The 23,576-nt window shown below is 41.2% G+C and overlaps 1 protein-coding gene across 5 annotated transcripts in view; it reads right to left on the reverse strand.

Annotated features, from left to right (window-relative positions):
• Positions 1-23,576, reverse strand: part of phf14 (PHD finger protein 14) — a 59,250-nt gene that overhangs the window by 8,210 nt on the left and 27,464 nt on the right. For 3 of the 5 annotated variants that reach the window (XM_077743005.1, XM_077743002.1, XM_077743003.1), the window contains exons 8-15: positions 21,030-21,176; positions 19,343-19,613; positions 18,226-18,332; positions 14,436-14,531; positions 13,368-13,474; positions 9,090-9,221; positions 7,226-7,382; positions 6,441-6,503 (exon numbers count right to left, since the gene is read on the reverse strand). In XM_077743005.1, the coding sequence (XP_077599131.1) occupies positions 6,441-6,503; positions 7,226-7,382; positions 9,090-9,221; positions 13,368-13,474; positions 14,436-14,531; positions 18,226-18,332; positions 19,343-19,613; positions 21,030-21,176 (1,080 nt within the window). Of the gene's footprint in view, positions 1-6,440; positions 6,522-7,225; positions 7,383-9,089; positions 9,222-13,367; positions 13,475-14,435; positions 14,532-18,225; positions 18,333-19,342; positions 19,614-21,029; positions 21,177-23,576 lie in introns of all 5 variants that reach the window. The other 2 variants (XM_077743004.1, XM_077743001.1) reach the window with 1 other exon arrangement.

Raw genomic sequence — 23,576 nt, forward strand, 5'->3', positions numbered from 1 at the left:
CAATGACTGTTGACAATGTATTACAAAACAGCTTCTAGTGCTTTTACCCATTGGATGTGGCAATCAGCACTCACAGTGGTACGAAAAAAGTCGGGCACCCTCAAAACGTTTTCTTCATTAAATAATTGGTTATATAGATAGGCAATTTCAGTTAAGTGCAAAAAAATGACAAAAAAAGTAATATTTTGAGTGTCGTAAAAAAATGTGTTGTAATTTAAGACAAGACTTTTTTCTTACTTTGAATACTTTTGGCATTGGAAGACAAATTTTGTTTGGTGAGCTCACTGAAGGGTTAGATGGTCGCTATTTGCATGTGTTTTGCCACTTTGCATCTCCTCTGAAGACTAGCATTATGGGAGCCTAAAAACAACCCTCAAATGACCTAACAAGAATAACGATAATCAATATTATGCTTCTCATTTTGAGGTATATAGTGAATAAACGGAAGACAATGGGCCCAGTTAATGAATGAGTGAAGGACCGGAATGGCAGGGAAAGAATAATCTTAGATAAAGACAGGCAAATCATGGTGACGACAGTCAAACTTAATTTAAGACATGCCTAAAAGGTCTAAAACATAAGGTTGAAGTAGATTTAGCCATTGTTTAACTAGTCAGTGCGTTTTGCACAAAGAGATGGTGTACTGAAGAAGCCTTTTCTTTGTGAAAAATTCATCCTGGATGGGAAACTAAGAGACCTAAAACAACAATAAGGCAACCTCAAAGGAAGAAGGGCAGAATTCCTAGTGATGCTAAGGTCAGCAGAAGAGGGATTGAGAGAAAGAACCCTCCAAACACAGCCTGCAGTACAGTCAGTCCAAAAGAGACTTCCATCAGTGGAAAAGTACCTGGAAGAGTCTGCAAAAACAAGGCGAGCTGATCGGCTCTCTGGAGGCCAAACAACTCCAACTCTTTGAGAACATGGACGAGGAGATCTGCAAAGACCTCAGATGTGTCGACCTGTAAAACTACAGAGGACATGTTCGAGACTCTGGAGTACCAATTGGGAAACAAGGAGACCATAGTCTGAACTGTCCCCCGACATAGCAGAAAAATTCAAGAGAGTCTTTACCAATGTTTTGGCAAGTTCAAAGGAATGTGGCAAAGTGCATGGAAGGAAGTGATCCTTATGCTCCTTGGAGTTACAACTAATGCATGTCAGAACATTGGAACACTGATTGACTTGGCGTCTGCCTGACAGAAACTACATTATCCACATCGCTGCCAAAAGACTCAACCTCAGAAGTGCGAAGATCACTCTGTTTGTCCATGGTGTTGGGCAAATGGTCCTGAAAGTAAAGACAAAAACAAATCAGCTCCGAGTGAGAATCAAGACACCCACATGGACTCAAACAGCCCATGAACTCAACTGTTATGGCTTGAAAGAAAGGATCTTCTCAGATGCCAGCGTATAGGACCTGCACAGACCAGACCAGATCGAGCTACTCATCAGTCACCGGGAAGGACGCCTCGCGCTACAGAAGGTGAAAGTAATCGGAGACCTCGTCTAATGGGACGAACCACTAGGAAAGACTGTTGGTGGAATACACCCAGACCTCTTTGAGGAGGTGATTGTGGCAGCTCGCGCATCAGAAACGCACTTTGCACGGTCCATGGGGGCCACAGCTGTGAAATACCAAGAACTCAGAGCATCAGAGTAATTCAAAGTTCAAACCAGAAGCACTGTTACAGACAAATAATTTTTCAAATGGTGGAAATGGGACAGTATTGAAGCAACTTGCGAACCAAAGTGCAGAGGATGCAGATTTGGCAACTGCCAGCCAGGAGGAAAGGAGATGGCATTGAGCGAGGAAAGAGAGCTGGAAAAGGCCTCACCTCTGTCAACACCTATGATCACATCAGCGAACTTCACTGGGATACAAAATACCCATGGATTGACGACCCTATTTCTCTACCCAACAACAGAAGCGTTGTAGAACCCAACTTTCTGAGAACAGAAAAACAACTTAAAAAAAGAGCCCAAGTGGAAAGTGGCATATGCATCCCAAGTCTATGAAATGGTGGAAAGAAGAGCGGCAAAGAAACTCACCAAAGAAATGATAACCACTTGGGGGACCGCTGTTGAACGTTAGCCACTCGATAGCGCCAAACTCCCAACCTGTCACTACACTCGTGTGTCTAGTCTGGAGGAGCAGCCAGAACTTCAAGGGACTTAGCATGAACAATATCCTACTGAAAGGACCAGGCATCCTCAACCCAATTTGAGCACTGTTACCCAGATTCAGAAGAGGACTGTTTGCACCACTTGGAGACATCAAGAAGTACAAGTCAATGTGGTTGGAAGAATTACAAAAGCATCTACACAGATTTCTTTGGAGAGACACTGAAGACAGTGAAGAGTATACCTTCACCCGAGTTAACATTGGCGATCACCCAGCAGGATGCATTGCACAGCTGGCCATTAGAGAGAACATGTTTACTCATTTAAAAGACGTGTGTAGAATCTTGGAGGAAGATTTTTATGCTTACCTCTCATAAAGACTTGGGAAAACTGGATGAATTCACCAGAAGAGTCGAAGAGATCCTGAAAGCAGGCAGGTACAGTGGTGCCTCGATAATACGAGCACCCCGACATACGAGCATTTCGATCATCGAAAATTTTGAGCAAATAATTATCTCCAGATACGAGAAGAATTTCGAGATACGAGAAAGCCAGGTGGCCAAGACATGAGAGGCTGCTTATGAGTTTAGCACACTGTCTTTTTTTGCCGCATCTCTTTCGTGTATATCAGATATTTACGAGCACTGGCCGGAGCGTTGCATTTTTTTTCCATTACTCAGCGCGAATGGTGGAGCGATCGCTAATAGGAGTAGTATATATTACTTCTCGTTGGCTGCTCATGAGAACATCAATGGCATTGGCTCTCCCCGCAACTCCCTCTTTGTAATGACTGAAACGTATCCGTCCAAAGTCCTGGTGACAACTGTCAGTTTTGTCTGCATTTAAGACTCTATCGCTGGTCATTCAGTAAGAATTGCGAGGACGACAGACTGTGAGCGGTTTACAGCTGTTTGAGCATTCTCCAACCATCCTGCAGTCCGGTAATAAACCTATTTCCTATTTAAATTGATCTCACTGGTTCTTAACCTGCTCTTTAAGTTGTTTTTCAGACCTATCCAGTATGTTAATACTTTAGTCCTTTTTTTCAGTTTGTTTCATATGTACTGTTAACGGATGCAGTTTTTTTTACATTTATAGTATCTTCTGCTGACCCGGCCCATCTGTCAAATTTTTAAAGTCAATGTGGCCCCCGGGCCGAAAGGTTTGCCCACCAGTTCGCCTTAGCCAGTTATCCTATGGTGAGAACATTTTGAAACACCTGCCAGAGTCAGAAGTAGTTTACTTAGTAGAAGTAGACATTGAGTCCGAGTGGACCATGTTTCCTGCCTCTATCGAGGAAGAGGCAGACCAGAGGTGCGGCTGCAAGGTGGTCGGTGACTGTGTGGCAGCAACCTTAGAACACCGGCAGAAGGGGATGCCGTCAAGCTGAAGGAGTCCTGTTGGGCCCCTCGGCCAACGGGGCTCCAGCAGCAGCTGACGGTTACCGGACGGCCAAGCGAAGCAAAAAACTTGGCTGTGGGAGGAGTTTGTTGAGGCCATGGAGAACAACGTCCGGGTGGCTTCAACAAAATTTTGGTTCACCATCCAAAATGTAAAGACTGAAAAGCAGTACACCATCAATGCTGTGTATAGTGGGGATGGGGCACTGTTGACCTCGACTCGGGATGTTGTCAATCGGTGGGCCAAATACATTGAAGACCTCAACTCCACTAACAAGATTTTCTACGAGGAAGCAGAGCCTGGGGATTCTCCAATCTCTGCGGTTGAAGTCACTGAGGTAGTTAAAAAGCTCCTCGTGGCACACCCTCAATTACCCCTTTTTTCGGGCGGCCTGGTGGTGCGAGTGGTTATTGCGTTGGCCTTAAAGCTCCACGGTCTTGGTTCTTCGAATCCAGGTTACATCCGCCTTTGTGAAGTTTGCATGTTCTCCCCGGGCCTGCGTGGGTTTCCCCCAGGTACCCTGGTTCCTCCCACATTCCAAAAACATGCATGGTAGGCTGATTGGACACTCTAAATTGCCCCTAGGTATGGGTGTGAGTGTGCTTGGTTGTCCGTCTCCTTGTGCCCTGCGAGGGTGTACGCCCCCTCTATTCTGGCGACAGCTGGGATAGGCTCCAGCACCCTCCGTGACCCTAATGAGGATAAAGTGGTTCAGAAGAGGCGATGAGATGGGTATATATTTCTTATTTGTTAAGTTGCCTAATAATTATGCACAGTAATAGTCTCCTGCACACAGATATACTCGTAAAATAGCTTAACCTAAAAAAGCCCAACTCCCAAAAAATATTCAGCTTTGATATTAACAAGTCTTTTGGATTCATTGAGAAGATTGTTGTTCAAAAAACTAAATGCCACATAATTCTGCACTCTCTTTAGACATTGGACTACTAGTTAGTCTTTCTTAAGATTTAAATAAGAAACGGTCAATGTAAAAATGTACGATATTAACGATTCAGTAACGTAAATAACCTCTATTTTTACTTGCTTTGTATATGGGAAGTTGTCTTGTTTGATTTATGATTTCGGCAAATTATTGATCACTGTCAAATTTAATATAGTACATTGTATTTCTACAGGTTCACATTTATAATTTTTACAAACATAATATTTGTTATAACACTGAAAACTATGGCAGTCATTTTATAGTCATATAGGGTATAATTCAAGCACCACAAAAACCCCAAGGGTAAGGACTATTGAAGATCCAGAACCAAATGGGAACAGGTGCAAAGTGCAATTTATTATCTTGATGAATAAAAAAAAATACTCATAACAAAGGATACAATGGGTATCAAAAAGATGAAAATGTATTGGAACAGTAAGGATAAACTGCTAACTACAATATCCTGGTGGAATCTCACCCATGCAGTAAAACAGTCAACTTGTCCCTTGTCCCTGACCCACAAAATCTTTCAAAAGCAGAGAAAAACTGAAATTTTCCTCCAACCGCTGTAGTTTTCCTTTGTTAAATTGACATTTACTGTAATGGCCAAGATACAATAACACAGTATAATTCCTCCTGTGAAAACTGCTCCCCAAGATCTTATAAGCATGTATTTTATAATATCCCTCATATAATTGTGTTTGATTGGACTCTTTCTAGTCACTGTTAACACATTTTTACAAATTGCATCCTTTGAATGTTATCAGACAGTATTGTGAAGAAATTTCCTAATTGTCTGATTGGTAGCGTTAGTACAGCAAATTAACTTGTATACTTTCAAGAGGTTTTTATTGGTGTTGGGATAGAATATCCACTATTTTGTTTGCAAAAAAAATGGGTGTCTAAGAAGATCTACAGTAGAGGGATTTTATTACGACTGCCCTGATTATTCAAACTAAAGAGCCAAAGAGTGAGTTCGGTCTTGATACAGGCACAGAAGGGTATGTTCTCTTTACATTCTAAATTATTCATTAGTGCAGTCTATTTCCTTGAGACTGATGATTGTCTTGAAAAAAAGTAACGATTCCACTGTTTCTTCGGGGAGCTTACAAGATGCATGAAATCTTTTGATTAATGCTTTGGGTTTGGCCAAGCACACAAATACAGTGCTTGAAAAGAAAATAGACGGTCCCTCATGCTTCTTTACTGAATATTCAGCCATGTTTCTTGCATTATCTATTGATTTTTCAGAGCCGAGTTAAGATGTTGCAGTCTCAAAGAAAGCTTTAAGCATGGCATTATTTTGGGGTTGAGTTCTTTAATTTTGTTGCAAATGAAAATAAGTCCCATTGTTAATTTCTTGATCTCCACTCGCACAATGTCTAAAGCAAGTGAGAGTTCTGTCAATTAAACTAAACTAACACTTTGAAACAGACGGGACCCAAGAAGCAAGTCTTAGTTTAATACTGCTGAGTCACAGAGCCAACTTTACTCACAACACATGCAAAGCACACCCACAGGATGAAGTGTGGGATAAGAGAGGAAAGTGCAAGGAGATTAGAGGAATGTGTATATGTGGCCTGGATGTAAGAAAGGGTGTGACCAAGATTTTGGGATCCTAACCAACTTTGCCATTAAAGTCATCATCAAAATGCCTGCCCTTGACAACTGCCCTTGAGCTGTTTTCTCATCTAGGAACCTTCAAATGCTCAGGGTACAATGAGCATGCACATTTTAATGGTAAAGCAGAATGAAGTTATCTCGCTGCAATTTTCTTTTTCGCCAACATTGAAGAACTCATAGATGGCAGTTTGGATTGAAAAATACAAATTTTATCATGCCAGCCCTAGAACTTAGTCATACTCCTCACTATAAGTGAGGCTAAATTCAGGTGTTAATATAGGATCTAGTTCTTAAGTGGCCAAAATCAAAACTCAACTAAGACAACAGCTCAGGCATTCTTTGAGTGACATACCTCAATCCTTTCATTTATGTCTTCACAGATAGGGATATTCTTTCGCTTCTGTCCCCTGGTTCTCTGTGGGGGGAAAAAAATCTGGTTTGCATAAAAATAAAAATAATGAAAGTTGTTTGAGTTTAGTAATTCAGTCATTTACACATTGATTTATTTTGAATTGTGCTTATTTTATTCAGTAATACATGAATAACTGATATTCAAAAATAGAAATACAGTGTTCCCTCGGTTATCGCTGTCAATGGGCATCGGGATACCCCACAATAGCTGCGTTTCCGCGAAGTAGGCGCGCCCCTTCAAAAATGCCTAAAGAAACGTGTAACACGTGCACAAAAGCACCACCAAGCAAAAACATCATAGTAGTCAGGATGGAGGATCTTCTGCAGTTTTTTTGCACGTAAGAAACATCAGGGACCTATCATTCACCTTGGCAAAATCTCCAAGAGCTGAATGCCTCCATGGGTTGTCTAAAGATTTGATTGGACAGTCTCAACTGTCCGTAGGACTGAATGTGTGAGTCATTTTCTCTTTTGACCATTTGATAGGCAAACAGTTCAATTGAACGCTGCCTCCCGTCAGCTGTGACTCCACTAGCCCCATGACCCTGTTTCTTATTTTTTTTTACATTCATATTGAAACTCTACCAGCTCTCTGGTGGAAAACGTATGGATGCAATACAATACAATGTGATAAATGTTCATTGAAAATTTGTTGTTAAAAAAGCTATTTTAACTTAATATTTTCCACAAATTTTCCCTCTTAGTTTGTGGAGGGCCAATACACACCGAAATTTGAGACCTTCTGGGCTCGGGTGACATCTCTTGCGGGATAAATTTGACTGGTCCTTTGATCTGCCTCCTGGACCTTTTTGTACCATCGGGTAGCGTCTCCATAGCAATACCAGTTTCATCACTGCTCGCTTGATCACACTCTGAGCATTGCCTGGGAAAAGGATTTCACAAGACTGTTTAGAGTAGCAGAAAAAAACTTTTTCCTCCTAAGATTTTTTTTCATTCTTTCCTAAATATTTTTTTTCACACTGCTCTCGTACGCCCGGCACTGCGCCCTGCTCTCGTACGCCCGCCACGGCGCCCTGCTCTTGTACGCGCCACGGCGCCCTGCTTTTTGTGTGCCGCCACGGTGCCCTGCTGTCGTGCGCCTGCCTTGGCAACCTCACTTTCGTGCGCCCGCCACAGCGCTCTGCTCTCGTGCAGCCGCGACGGCGCCCTGCTCTTGTGCGCCCAGCACGGCACCCTGCCCTGCTCCCGTACGCCCGGCACCCAGCTCTCGTACGTCCGGCACGGTGCCCTGCTTCTCATGCGCCCGCCATGGCGGACGGACATCCTTTTGGCAGGGGCCTCGGAGGCGACGTGGACTTGGAAGCCACAGACAGCGGACGGCCATCCCTTTGGCGTAGAATTGGAGGCCGCGGACGGCCATCCCTTTGGCGTGGACTTGGAACCCGCAGACGGCCATCCCTTTGGCGTGGTCCATGAGGCCGCGGAAATGCCATTCCTTTGGCATGGACATGGAGGCCGCAGACGGCCAACTCTTTGACGTGGACCTGGAGGCCACGGACGGCCATCTCTTTGGCGTGGACCTGGAGGCCGTGGACGGCGATCCCTGTGGCGTGGACGGTCGGACTTGGAAGTTGGGGGCGGAGCCTGACGATGATGAGACTGGGGTGATCAGCCTTCGGGCTCCCTGGTCGATGATTCCGGCAGAATTGGCTCAGTGTTAGGTGAGTCGCCCCTCCACCCCGCTCTAACCTCTGCTTGGACTTCACAGGACAAAACACAACACTACTGCTTAGCGCACCTGAATGAACGACCTTTCGACGGGACAGCTTGCCATGTCTATGCGAGCCGGCCGAAACAACCCCCTGAAGGGCCTGCTGGCTACTTCTTTGCTGGCAGGCCGGGACGACTGCCTAAAGGACCTGCTCACCTCTTCTTTGCAGGCTGGCCAGGGCAAACCCCTGAAGGACCTCCTCCCTCCTTTCTTGCAGGCCAGTCAGGACGACCCCCTTAAGGGCCTGCTCGATGCTTCTTTGCGCGCCGGTCGGGACAAGCCACTGAAGGACCTGTTTGCCTCTTCTTAGCGAGCCGGCTGGGTCGACTTCCCGACTGGGGATTCTTATTTTTTTCATGTTTTGGACAACACCTTTGCTTTCCTCCGGGCCCCCTCCCTCCCTCCCATTTGTTTCAATATTGGAGTTTTGGATTTTGGGACGTCTGGGATTTGTCCCTTAAGAGAGGGAGTAGGGGTACTGTCATATTTTGTTGGAGATTTGCTGTCTGGGTGATGTGTGTCCCTCTGGGCTACCCTTACTTATGGTGGCAAGTGTACTTGATTTGTAATTATACACTATCATGTCTATTTATACGTTGCGTCCTGGTCTGTCTAGTTGTTGGATTATTGATTACGTTTGGTCATGTCGTCTCCATGTCAGTGTGCGTATGTGCCATCCCGGTTAAGTTTGTTTCTTTATTAATTTTTACCAAGTCCTAGTTTGCATGGCCTTTTCTATTTGTTGTTATTGAAGCCTTTAGTTTTGTGCACCAGCAGTCCTCTCATTTACTTCTTGCATCTTTGGGTCCGACTCTGCTGTGCACCCGAGCCGAACCCATGACAGATTTAGAGCCTTACCAGTAGCTGTTCTTGGTCTTCTTGGGCATACGTGTCAGTGGTGGTTCCAGACAGCCCAAATGATAGTACAGTTTACAGGTGTCACATAGCACTAGCAGATGTTGGTCTTGGTTCTTTTTGCAGATGCCACAGCTGCCAAAAGAGAATGTATTCTTCAGCTATTTACAAAGATGATGGAGATTTTACTATACTGTGTACCACGGGTTTCAAACAACCAACACGGCACAGTCAATTCAACCAATGACTTTTTTTCTGCTGAAACAATCATCACCCGATCGCAGTCAACTGATTACACATGTAGCTGATTAGATAGGTGAAAAGATATCCTTTTCATTGAAGGAAAACTTACACCCAGTTGTTTCTTTAGGGAATTGGTTTGACATTTATACTACTATAGTATACTATACTACTATAGTAATGTAGAAATTACATTTAAAAAGAACGGTGTGATTACAAATAGGCTTTTGTTGATGATAATGACGACAGGGCCTATGTCCGATTATTATTATTATTATTATTATTATTGTTATTATTATATTTGAGAGCGAGGCGGCGGGAACGTTTTTTTTTTGTAAAAAAATACCGGGGCTTCCTCGGCTGACGGGGAAAATATTTAACAAGATAGGTGGAGAGAGCGAAGGGATGTTAGATTGGAAGAAGTGAGATGAGTAAGTTGAACAGAAATCGGGTTTTCAGGGGGTGCTGCGTACTGGGTTTGTGGAAAATTGGGGCATATATTGGCAAGAGGGTCTCTAAAAACAAGGCCCAGGCCGCATGACTAGCCGGCAGCCCTGCTCAAAATGAGATAAGCAATGAGTTTGTATATGGAGAAGTGGAGCTAAATTTAGCGGAAATAGTGACACTGAATAGTAATAGTAAAATTGAATAGTAAAATTTTTGTGTGATACTGGATCTTGTAAAACAGCAATTAAAATGGTCATTCCAGGTGTTAGACGTACTGTGTTAATAGTATCTAAAGATACTGTCAATTTACTGAAAGGAAAAAGGCTTATTGCATCTTAGCCTGTCTTTGATCCCGTCAGCTAGCGGGAATATGGTGGTTAAAAGGAAACAAACAAAACGGCCAATTAAATGCTAGACTTGTCAAATAATGCGCCGACTGAGGGGGATAGCGCTGTGTCTGCTGGGGCTGCATTAGATTGGAATGCGGAGAAACATGCGGGCCGCGGCGCGACCGAGTGTACGGTGTTAGGAACAGGAGCTTGATTATATGCAGGCAATTGCGGACCTCACAAGCGACTAAACATTTTTGGACACCTTCCGTGAAAACATTATAATAGTTGGACTTGGGGGTGCTGAAGTAAACTTGAGGGGAAAATTGGGTTTTCTATGATATAGTTCTGCTTGCAGCATATTTTGATTCTGGGGTTACGGCTGTCAGCCTGGACATACTATGCAGTAGGGCGTGGTTTCTTTTCATCTGCAGGTACATGGAGCTGTGGATCCACCCCTGTGACAAAGCCTTGCCCAGGCCAACACAGCTGTGACTACTTCCCCATCATCCCTCCTCCAATCAAGATTCACATCCTGTCCTAATTTAAACCCTTTTATTTGTTTTTTCACTCTTGATTCTTGACTTTGACTCCCTTGGCATCCTGTGATTGTAAATGCTGAGGCAGTGGAGTTCTTTCCTTCTTTATATAGCACAGTGTTTAGTGTTAAGTAAAGTCGTAACATTGGCAAAATATTGTGATACAGTTGGATATCGGAAGAGGAAATAATTTTTCTTATTATGGATTAATGATAGTCTTCTCTAAAATGCACTATGCACAGGAAAAAAGAGGCGACATTTCAAGCATGGTACCGCGATGGGGAGGAATTTGTAAACAAAGATAAGAATTCTTACTTTTGCAGCGAGTGTGAGGGTCACAGTTAGCGGCTAAGAGCGCGCTTCCGTTAAACATTTCATAATAAGAGCAAAACATGGTGTGTAAGAAATGCAGGTTTATGCAATTACTTTCGCAGTCCTTTTTCGGGTTTTAAACATAAATATTTTTTAAGGTGATTGAAAATCAGTTCAGTAAAAGATTGATTTGGTAAAAGCTTTGGATTTGGGAATAGAGCAAAATAGCCATTTTTGAGGAATTTGTGGATTTCGAAGGGCTCTTAATTGAAGAAAACTATTTTTTGGAGGATAAAAGGATATTAATTATTTCTTTTTCTTAATATTCCCCTTTCAGGCCATAAAATGAATTGATAGGATAAAGCCGAAAGAAAGTTTTATTGAGGAGATCAGGTGCAAATGTATATACAGGGGGAATGTTCGGGTTATTATATTTGCTTGCAATGAAGTATGCTTTGCTTTATTAAGGTTTATTATTTTATATTAGCAAATGTATAAACAGGAGGGAATGTTGGGTTTATTATATATGTGCTTCGCTTTCTTTAAGTTTATACATTATTATATATTGGAAATGCTTTGTTTAACTTAGCATATTGATGCTGGACGAGGTCACTTTGGTGCAACTCCTTGCGGCCCTGATGAGCAGAGGGAAATGTCTCTATCAAGTTGGACTTATCAAAATTGTTTTGAAAACCTGGCTTCTCACATGGATCAAAGGACTGTTGATTGTTTGATTTGGAGTAATAAACCTTGATGCCTCACCCAGTGGCAAGTTCACAATGAAGATTTGGGGAAGGACTCTTAAATTGTTTTGATTTGGATTGTGCAGAAGATGGTGATATCGAATCGACCTCCGAAAACAGTCGAAATTGTTTTGATGCTTGAGTGGAATGGATGCTTGCTTGTCTAAATTCTTATGCAGTTGTTTTTGATTTCCGACCTTAATTGTTGTTTTTACTCCCTGATATGCAATTATTGCAGTTGTTTTTTTACCTTAATTGTGTTATTCAGGTTAATGCTTATGCAATTGTTTTGAATAAGATAACCTTAATTGTTTTGATTCGATGTCTCAAATGGGCAGGAGAATTCAGTCCTTTAGAAAAATCCGTGACTTGGACGAGTCAGGATTGCAAGATAACGCTGGATATGCCCGATGTCTTTCTTATTTTGTTTTGTTATATTAAAGTATATCTATAATTAAACTAACAATAGCAAATAAGCAAAGAGGAAGGATATTAGGAACAGCCCTTCAACATGATCTTGCTGCAGATGGTGTCACTGTACTTCATTGAACTATGAGTAATGTGGCAGAAGCCTTTTCTGCGCACATGCCACGATCAGAGTTGCTAGAGGTATGCTAAAGCACATTTGGACAAGCCCAAATTATGCACACCTGCTAACCTTTGTTTAAGTAATTATTGCGCTTTCTATATATCCTAAAAACTTAATTTCACTTCTTGAATATCCTTGTGTTTGTCTACTATATGATATATTCAACTGATATTGCTGGTCAACCCACCAATGATTTAGGAAAGTCTTGAGAATGATCAGGGGTGCCCAAACTTTTTCATACCAATGTTTATCCTTCCTTGTTGTCATTCAAATATGTCTTTGTCGGGAACAAAAAGTTCACGCTGCTGGGTTATCCATCATCCTTTCTTTACATTCAATTGGTTTGCGGTTCAACTCGAGGCAAGATATTTAGCCCGGGCCCGACCTTGGGGATGCGCCATTTTTATGGTTAATTTGGTAAGAAAGTTGAAAATATCCAATGAATTTCAATCCACTTCACGATTGTCTCCACTGCTTATTTCTTGACAAAGAGGTTTAATTGTATCTTTATATTCAAAACCTGAAATGCTAGAGAAACTGAATGTAGTCAATGTGGTGCTTTGCTACAAGAACAAAAAGACTAGCACCTCAATGCTGAGCAGGCATTTAAACAGTTGAAATCGTCAAACATCTATATTATTATATGAAAGATGTAAATGTTTGTACAGTCTTGTTTAACTTAGATTTCGTTGTAAAAGGCTTTAATCAGATATGATAAATCTCCCCTTTTCCTCCCGACTCAGGAGTCCAAGTCCTCAGAAATAAAATAAACCTTTTCGGGTTTGCTTTGGGCTCGGGCCTGCAAATCAAGTTAATTCGCCGGTCTCGGGTCAGGCCGGGCTCTAATACCCACGGATCGGTTCGTGGCAAGCTCTATTTTTTTCAGCCCGATCCTACCTCTAGGTGGAAACAAAGACACCATACCACTAGCCCACACGAACAACCACATTTCTTTTAAATTTAATTTTATGACTGCAAGACAGAACTTGATAACTCATGAAGAACATCAACCTCCTGGTGGCCAGTAAAAAAAAAAAATGGTGATCGCTGTATGAGTAATGTCGATGTGAGCGACTTCCCACCTGTAGAGTATTGCCGGCAGACTAGATGGCTTCCCTTGTGATCCCCCTTCTTTTTTGCAAGACTTCCTTTCTTTGGGGGTTTTTAGAACGGTTGGAGTGCTCAGTTTCTGTGGAACATTGGGGAGAAACTTCAAATTATTTGAGATGAGACAGTGGCAAAACTGCCCACTTCCCACCCATGAATAATAAACCTGCAATTAAACAAAATAATGTTGCCAACTTTTTTAAGAGCCAGCTAGAAAACAAGATCATTGTTAGTAAAAAATACATTTTAAAATCATGTTTTTAAAAGCCTGTGTCCGCAAAATTGCTGTGTGTATGGATATCGGTTTGTTTTTATGAAAGGGTAGATTACATTTTTGGCCAGTTATTTTGTAATATTGAGCCTGGGAAGCACTGTAATGTTTAACTGCTGCCAAGTGATGACAGCACTTGGTGCCTTGTACTTGAAAGCAGTAAAGGCAAGCTGCGGAGAGTGAGAGAAAGATAATGACTGAGAAAGTTTATGGCTCTTTATGGGTGTGAAGTCTTCTGTTTGAGGATATTTTTAGTGGTCGGGGCAAAGCAAATTAAAAAGGAAGACTATTTGGGATCTAATTGAATTATTAAGTATTTTCTGTCATTTTCTATACTGATTTATATGTAAAGTATGGTCAGGAATCATTTTAAAGTCACTTGGTGCAATATTAAATTGTACTTAAGAAGTAGGGACAATTTGATTGGGCGCTGGAAAACGAGTCAAAGCAGCACGGTTACATTTTGCCCGGTCCTGGTCCCCAATGTTCATGTGTATCTCTTTTTCTCTATTATCCCACAGTTCTTTACAATTGATTCCATTACAGAATATTTAATAGTGTAACTAAGTAATCCTCTTATGGCTATTCATATATTTTTGTGAAAATTACACAAAAAACATGTACCTAGAATATAAATATTTCTTCTGTAAGAAAAAAACCCCGCAAATTTCTGTGTAAATCCATAGTTTGCTAATACTCTAAAACTATTTTAACTCATGGAGATGGAGCTGTAAATGGATGAAGACACGAGAAACGGTGATAGTGGTCGTACCTGGCCTAGGATGTTCCCAAGCAGGGTCCATATTGCCTGGCCTTCACTTCGCAGACCTCCATTGACATTTAGAAGCTCCTCTAGAGATTCACAGAGCTTCATGTTTCCATGCATGACAAAGGATAAAACATTAGAATGGTCCTTACGCATGTCATTTATTATGGCAGGTATTGTCAGTTTGGGCCACAAGTGTCAGTGCTTTGACCTGCAAGGTTTAGAAACAATTTCTCAATGTGATAGCAAAAATTGCACTGATGTTTCCTCATCAGAATGTTTAAAAACATTTATAAATATTGTATGTTCTTTTGGTGACAGTCACTTTTCTATGAACAGGAAGTATTTTTGTCTGCCTGTTGGGAAGCGAGTACGTCCACAAAATTTTACACGCATGTCCTGGGAGTCCTGAATGGGAGATTGCTTTGGGTTGAGTGGGCGGACACGGCCTCGAGCTCAGTAGTGTCCCCTTTCATCTCTCCCACAAGGCTCTCCGCGCAAACAAGCGATTTCACAATGCTCCGATTCGCGCTCGGTGAAGACTGTCTGCTACAGTCGTTATTAATTTTCTCCATACCAATGGAATTTGCACAATATGGAGACCTTAACATAGTCAAATGTTGACTAGATTTGGTGGATCTAAAGATCTTGGCGAAAATACATTTCTAGTAATGTTAGCAGGAAAATGGTCAAAGAAGTTACTCAACAGCGCTTTCTCGAAAATGAAAAAATTCCTCACTTATCTTGTTTTTTGCTCATAGAGCTGCTACTTTCTTTTTATCAGGCTGAAAATAGTCTCCTTTCTAATTGTCTTCAGTTGATGTTTATTGACATTTTATTTATTTCATATTGCATAGCAGTTTTGAAGGCACATTTATAAAAAAAAACAAAGGTCCCTGTCGAGATTTATGGCTGTTATTATTCATTACATTTCATAGTGTTGGGATGGAGTTGTCTTAGCTCCTATTGTATGACACAACAACAAACATGGTTTGTCAAGCCATATTTTCATATCTATTTTTAAAGAAACAGTTCCTTACATATGTTAATAATGAAGAAAGTAACTTAATAACAATTGAAGAGCTTTGAAGTTTCAAATGTGTAAGGTTTTTTTTATAGTAAAAACATTTTGAAAGGGAAGCAATCACAGAAACAGAAGGAGTTTCAAACCACTCTAACTTTAAAATCTACAGCAACCCATCCACCCAAGCCAAAATCTGGCCATTTATGACCCAGGCAAAGACTCAAATTGCCTGGCAGAGCATTGTGGGGAAACAAAGCTCTAATTCCATTAAAAAAAAATCCCTTTTTTCGTTCAAACAAATCCTACATTCAAATGTATTAGAGCTTACTATATTAATTTGTAATTTTGCAGACTTTTGCACTTTTGTCAAAGTATCCTGATGTCAGATCCCATTGAGTCCTATATTTAGGAATTGTCAGTTAGAAAATTAGGTGACTATATTTTCACACTTTACACTAGCTCAAAAACTCTTCTTACATTATTTTTCAAGTCTAAATATTTACCTTGTCTGATTAAAACAGTAAAACCAGTTTTTAAAAATCAGTTTTGTTGCACCCGCTTGTGTACAAAGTTAGTTATTAACTATGCATTTCTTTAGACATTCAGCAATCAATTCTTTATATTATTAACTCAATTGTAACCTTTTAGTAGCAAGTTTAATTTGTCCAATTAATGTTAGGATATCAATACTTTCTTTGTTTTTGCCTTGTCATCTAATTCCCATTGCTTAGTGAATAATGGTATTTAGTGTAGTCTACCGATAAAATTTGTTGGAAATTTTGCCCCATTTAAAAAAACATCTATGAAAAATAGACAATATTTCTCATCGTCATTTCATTTGATAATAGCCATACAGAGTCTCTCAAATGTATCTCCAAAATCTATATCCTCTAATCAAACTCCCTTCTTCCTGGAACAGGTTGTGACCAGGGTGGTATGGATCCCTAACAATGCTCCCGGCTCTGCTGAGGGCTGGTAATGTCATCCAGTGAGGGAAGCGAGAAGCCGATGATCTTCTGGGCAGTGATTGTTCACCAAATACCCCGAAGACAACACTACGTATAAACAGGTAGCTCCCGATTCCGTGACGCCAATTTTTGAAGCTCGTACAGAGTACACACTTCGACAGCAGTGAGACAGCAACAATGACCGACTTTATTAGACATCTGAGCATCTTTTAAAGCCATACGCTGAAGGATATCCGCCACTCTTTGCAATCGCGTCTGACATCTAAGCTCAGTACCCCTAAGGACAGTACGTCAAAACACACTATAGTGCTTACGTAAGCACAATACTATCTTCGACTGTAGGTGTTATCTGGACTAACAGGCAGCTCAATATTCCACAATACACGTGCTTGTAAAATTGCGGCAAAACAGTTTTGAGATTTGCCCGATTAAAATTTCCTTCAATGATGTTCGCGCCATTTGGGTAGGCATGCTGGTGATTCTTTATGGTGTCCAGTAGAACCGAGAGGGCGGTCCTTACGTTAGCGCCCGTTAGGATGTAAAGAGGGGTGATGATAACGATGGCTCGAAGGGTCTGCATCTCACCGACATGAATTTGAGTTCTGGGAAACTGTCTTTCCAGACCAGAGTTATCATCACACCATCCCTCATTTACGAAGATACAAAGCCCACGTCTCTATTTTCCCCCACAAAGTTGCTCATCCTGACCGATCTGAGTAGCGTGCGGACTGCTGGCTGCACCGTAATGTATTTGTCGCTGTCATCATGTCTCGCAAACGCAGCAATCTGCGGCGAGCTGTAACTACAAATCATTTGTCTTGTTTACAAAGGATTTGACATTGGAGTGGTAGATGCTTGGCAACGGTTGTTTAAGTAGCAGTTTTCTGAGCTTAGCCAACATGCCCGCTCTATAAGCTCTCTTCTGTTTCCTCTCCCGATGCTGCCTCCCCTATGCCGGCCAGACCCGATACCAATCCACAGAGGTCCCACTAATCGCGCCATTTCTTTGGGAATGCTGTGTGCGCTGTGGCTAGAAACTATAATTTCCTGCTGGTAACCGATCATTCATAAATCCAAGCGGTAATATAAGATGTTACAGGTATTGAAGAACAACTTAAAAAGCACAACACAAGGGGGGGGGGGGCTTCTGTTGCAATACTTTACTTAAAACTGTATTTTTTTTTAAATTACCTTGATATTAAAAGACAGGCGTAGATGACTGAGAATCAACAAACATCAGTGGTAATACTAAGATGTAAATCAGATATATCCTTGCTATCCCTTACTTTTATAATAATGCAATAGATTGAGGTAGTACTTTTCAACACACTCAACACAACTTAAAATTGCGTTCACTCACTCCACACTATATGGTAATAAGCTACTATAGTAGCCGCAGCTGCTCTGAACAGACTGATAGAAGTGAGGCAGACGATATTTACCATTAGCCCTTCTGACCACTATCAACTATTCATTCTTGTGCTACATGCACAAAGGCAAGAAGGGTGAAGTGTCTTGCCTAAGTAAACAATGACAATGTGCGCAATTGGGAGCAGGATTAGAACCAGCAATCTTTCGGTCAATGGACAACCCGCTCGATTACTTGGACCACCGATGTCGCCTAATATTCATTTGATCAAGCAGGCTGATTTTATTTTGTAATTGTTACGGTACTTATCCAAATATATACATAATTAAATAGAAAAAATTAAAATATTAGCTAGGAGACAGGTAAAGAATGTATTACATTGTTATTTATTCTTTTTTTTTAAATAAAAATCAAAGGTTATAATGGTTGGCTAACCTTGTTGTACTCCACATGCAGTTTGTCTTGTTCATTCTCAAGTTTGTCTTTTAAACTCTTCTGCTCCGAGATGTTGTCCTGGATCTGGATCATTCGCATATTACGCTCTGAATATGAATGGGATAAAAAGTAAAGGCAAGATCAGTATGAAAACATCAAAATCCCATAAAACACCCCCGCGACCCTAATGAAGATAAAGTGGTTCAGAAAATGAGATGATATGTGGGCTAAATCTATACAATTATGATATGAACTGATATTGTTTTGCGCAAAGCACACCTGCATTATTTATAGGTACATGGTCTATTCTGTACAACTGCCTTTTCATAAAATCTTTCCACATAAATTATAGCAGTGCACGGAAGACATTCTTTGTTCTGCCCTGTACATGTGAAATATACTATCATATTTATGACTATTGGTATATGCACGTATTGCATAAGGATTCATTGATGTATTTTCTGAACCACTTTCGAACCTAATAATAATTAAAATTAAAATTTACATTTCGGGGATGTTTGATTGTTTGACGTTTCGTTATTTTTTTCGTATCTTGGGGCCAAAATGGTAACGTTGAAATATGTAAGATAACATTGAGATAAAATGACAAAGTCGCTTGGCAATTGCTGTTTCATATTGTATCAGTTGTTATAAGTATAGAAACATCATTATCATAAGAAACTTGCCCCGAGTTTGGTCGTTGTCATGGAGACTTGTCACTGATTAATCAGACTTTGCCCAAAGTTTGGTCGTTGTCATGGACAGCTGCCACTGATTAATCGGACTTTGCCCAGAGTTTGGTCGTTGTCATAGAAATCATACTGGGCCCTGTTTTCCTATATAAAGACTGACCCACTGTTCATTCAGAGAGAGCCGCGAGGACGACAGACTGTGAGCGTGTTCGCAGCTGTTTTAGCTCTCTCCCCATCCTGAAGTCCGGTAATAAACCTATTTCCTATTAAATTGATCTCACTGTTTCTGAACCTGCCTCTGAAGTTGTATTTTCAGATCAATCAAAATATTCTCAAGATGAGCAACCACTGTGTTAGCAAACGCCAGGGACCAGCAAAGCATGAAATAAATAACACTGTGGCTTGGGAGGAATAAAATTTCTTACCTAAGTAATAATTTACGAAGTCAGCAGTGAGGGCAGGCTGTTTGTGTTTTCGACGTCCATCCATGCAAGCATTTGTGTCAGATGTGTCAACTGGGAAAATATCAGTGCTGATCCCCATTAGCTCAGCCTTTCTCATTAATTTTCGGATGGCCGAGGCACTTGATGTCAAAGGGCGTGGCAGCTTCTCTCTTGGCACCCACGCTTGAGGTCGAGTGTTCCTGGAAAACTCTGCTTTTGCACGGTATTGTTGCAAGCGTGTTGTGATCCGTGCCTGATTTTTTGTGGAGACGCCATATGATGATTAAGACACAGGATAATATGTAAATGTATTTCAAGGTATGGACATAAGACAGTAATAGATAAATACCCTGAGATGTGAGCTTAATGCATTCCAGGACTGAGCTCGTATGTCAATTTACCCGTATTTCAAATCAACGTTTCCCATAGAAATTTAAATTATTCATTCCCACCCTTTGAAAAAACACCCAAAAACTTGATATTTCAATTGAAAAACATTTCTATTGGTTCTAATTCACCATATAATAACTATCGAGTGGTTATGATGTTCAACACTAAAATGAGACATTATTCAGTACAACGCAGTGCGTGCGGAGGAGAGAGAGAACGCGCTCGTAACAAAACATAAACTTTAATTTAACTTAAATAAACCTAGATTACGATTTATACCTAAAAAATAAACTTTAATCTTACCTAATTCAAGTTAATTATAATTTTGTAACATTTTTTGATTTGGCTCTGTGTCTCGCTTGCACCTTCATTTTAAGCCGAAGTTTTTGTGAAATATGAAATGTATTCTTTGAGATTCTTTTAGTCAGTAGAATAGAATTTTATAGAGGCGCTGCCCACAGGAATTTTAAAGCAACAATAACTGTGTTAAGGCGCGCGTCAGCTTCTACATTTGTGTCACCGCCTATTTCTATGTCACGTGATCTTGTTTCAATAAAGCCCATGGAGCAGAGGGGGTAGGGTGGAGACCATATTGGGAGAGGGGGAAGATTGAACCATCTTTCTTCCCCTTGCTCCGTGCTCCCCCTTCCTGCAGAAGCGGTTAAAAACCTCATTTCAACTGCCTTAGTACGCTTACTTGTGTTCGACTGTATTGAATGTCAAGAGCGGACCTGACAGTTTTTATTAATAGGAACCTATACAGGGTTGTTTGCTTTTGTGACCCCTTCAAAATATATAGCGAAAATGACCTTACAAATGTCCTCACAATACGATAACGCACGACCACTTGCTAACTTGCCTGGGTGCTCCTCACGTATTGGCGAGCCAGTGTACACCACTCATGTTTTCGATTATTTCATGCTTAATATCGATTGTCATCATACACCTTTTCTCCTACTCTATTTGGACCCATTGTTTTTCCCTTAATTCTGCGCTGACTAACGCAAAAAAACACGCAAAAAATGCAACGCTCCGCCCAGTGCTTGTAGATATCTTCACACAAGGGAAATGAGACGGGAAAGACAGTGCGCTGTTATCATAAGAAGCCTCTCGCGTCTCAACCACCTGGCTGTCTCGTATGCTCGGATCTCAAAAAAATTATCTCGTATCTCCAGGCAAATGTCCGCTTGGATTTTTTGTTGTTGTACTTGTATCTTAAATTTCTCGTATGTTGGAGCACTCTTATATCAAGGTATTACTGTATATTCTATGATCTTACCTGTGCTTCAGGAGTAAGCTGTTTTTCTCTTTCGAGCAGAGACACTTTACAGTAAGACTGCAAAGCCAAATAGTTTTTTCTTTTCCACTTCCTATCAAAGCGATCTGCATGCTGCTTACAATAAGCAAAAAATGGATCTGCAATATCCTAAAGGATCAAGGAAGTTCACATTGAATATTTCACATGATAAAAATAAGATCTAAGTATGTTTCATATTCTCACGTGTCTAATTTCACTCATTTACTTCCAATTGCATTAACGTTTCTTGCAAGTTCCACAAGTGTAATTCAAGGCTTTTGAATATCTTTTTAAAACCACCTGCTTGCCGTCATTCAGGGTGTATTGACAAAAGAATTACATATCCTAGCATCGCGGACGGGGGAAAATGAACCATAGTTGCGAAACCTGTAGAGGATGATGTACTCTATCAACTGATAGACTGATTTTGTGGAAAATGAGGTAATATAATGTTGTGTAAATCTTTCAGTCCAGCTAACAGTAGTTGTTGTAGTTCAATCCTCTAACTGTATGCAGAAAGCAGTTATGTAATCACACAGGCTTTACGTCACCAAAAGTTAAAGATTGTTAAATAATGGAACTTTTGGTTCAGGTAATCCTAAAATAAGCAATAAAATAACTTTATTTTCATAACAATTTTCATTCCCCTGGTGATTTATACAACTTTAATTTTGTAATACAGTCGTACCTCCAGTCTACGAAATTAATTGGTTCCAGAATTTCTTTAGTAAGTTTCAGATTTTGTAAGGAGAGCAGTACTTCATATGTAAATTTTCAAATTCATTCCACAGTCCTTACACAATTACACCCTTTAAAAATGGTCAGTGTTCCAATTTTCTATGAAAGATGTGAGAAACACAAACATGAGAGAAAATTATTTATTAATGTCTTAAAATGAATAACAAACATACAAAATCTGTGTTGAATCCGTGTAGAAGCATGATATGCGCACGTGCAATTCCCTATGACCCGATTGCGTCAAAAAGCCGTCAACTTTGTAGTACATTTTAGCACATCTTACATGTGCCCTATGTGTGCGTGAAAATATGTGCCGCGTTGCATTTCAAGTTTTATTTTTTTTTGCTTAATAAGGGAAAAAGCAATCATAAAATAAGGGGAGCATTTAGCCGGGGTGGACAGGACATGATATGTGCACGCGCATCAGAAAGTCGTCAAATTTGTATGACATTTTAGACTTTTACAGTGAGGATAAAGCAGTTCAGAAAATGAATTTTTTAAGATTCAAGATGGCGGCGCGCACGGGAAGAGGAAGGCTGCTGGCCCTGACGGAGTACCTGGGAAGGTGCTCAAAGCCTGTGCTGACCAACTGACTGGTGTTTTCACAAATATACCTTCAATTGTTCCCTGCAACAATCCATCATCCCATCCTGCCTGAAGTCTTCCAACATTATCCCTGTCCCTGAAAAGACAACCATTGACAGCCTGAATGATTAAAGGCCTGTTGCACTTACGCCTGTGATCATGAAGTGCTTTGAAAAGTTAGTCGCCCGCCATATCAGGGATACAATCCCTGCCTCAGTTGACCTTCAGCAGTTTGCCTATGGAGCAAATAGGTCCACTGAGGACGCCATCGCCGTAGCTCTACACACAGCACTGAGCCACCTGGGACACCATGGAAACTACGTGAGGATGCTTTTCATTAACTATTGCTCAGCCTTCAACACTATAATACCGTACATTCTGGGTGAAAAACTCTCCCACCTTGGACTATCCTCTTCCATCTTCTACTGGATTAAGAACTTCTTAACCAACCGTCCACAAACTGTTAGACTCCGTCTCCACCTCTTCCATTACACTGAGCACTGGCTCCCCTCAAGGGTGTGTACTGAGCCCTCTTCTGTACTCCCTGTACACATACGACTGTACACTGAGCCACCAGTTTAACTCCATCATCAAATTCGCCGATGACACCACTGCGGTCGGACTCATCTCAGGAGGGGATGAGTCGGCCTACAGAGATGAGGTCAACAAACTGTCTTTGTGGTGTTTGGTCAACAATATCACGCTTAACACTAGGAAAACTAAAGAAATAATCCTGGACTTTCGCAAATGCAGCACAGATCTGGCCCCACTCCTCATAAATGGAGTATCCGTAGACAGGGTGCAGTCCTTCAAATTCCTGGGGCTCCACATCACGAACAAGCTCTCCTGGTCTACCAACGCCACAGTGGTGAAGAAGGCCCAGAAGCGACTCCATTTCATGAGGGTACTCAGGAGGAACAAAGTGGACACTTAGACTTCTGGTCACCTTCTATAGAGCCACTATGGAGAGCATCCTGGCGTACTGCATTAGTGTGGTACACTGGAAGCACGGCAGCAGACAGAAAGGCCATGCAGAGGGTGATCAACACTGCCCAGAAGATCATCGGCTGCTCTCTGCCTTCACTGGATGACATTGCCAGCCCTCGCTACCTCAGCAGAAGGAGGAACTTTCTCGGGGACCCATATCACCCTGGTTACAACCTGTTCCAGCTGCTGCCCTCTGGTAGATGATGGAGGTCTCACAGA

The sequence above is a fragment of the Stigmatopora nigra genome, chromosome 21, assembly GCF_051989575.1.
Source record: "Stigmatopora nigra isolate UIUO_SnigA chromosome 21, RoL_Snig_1.1, whole genome shotgun sequence".
NCBI classification, from domain to species: domain Eukaryota; kingdom Metazoa; phylum Chordata; class Actinopteri; order Syngnathiformes; family Syngnathidae; genus Stigmatopora; species Stigmatopora nigra.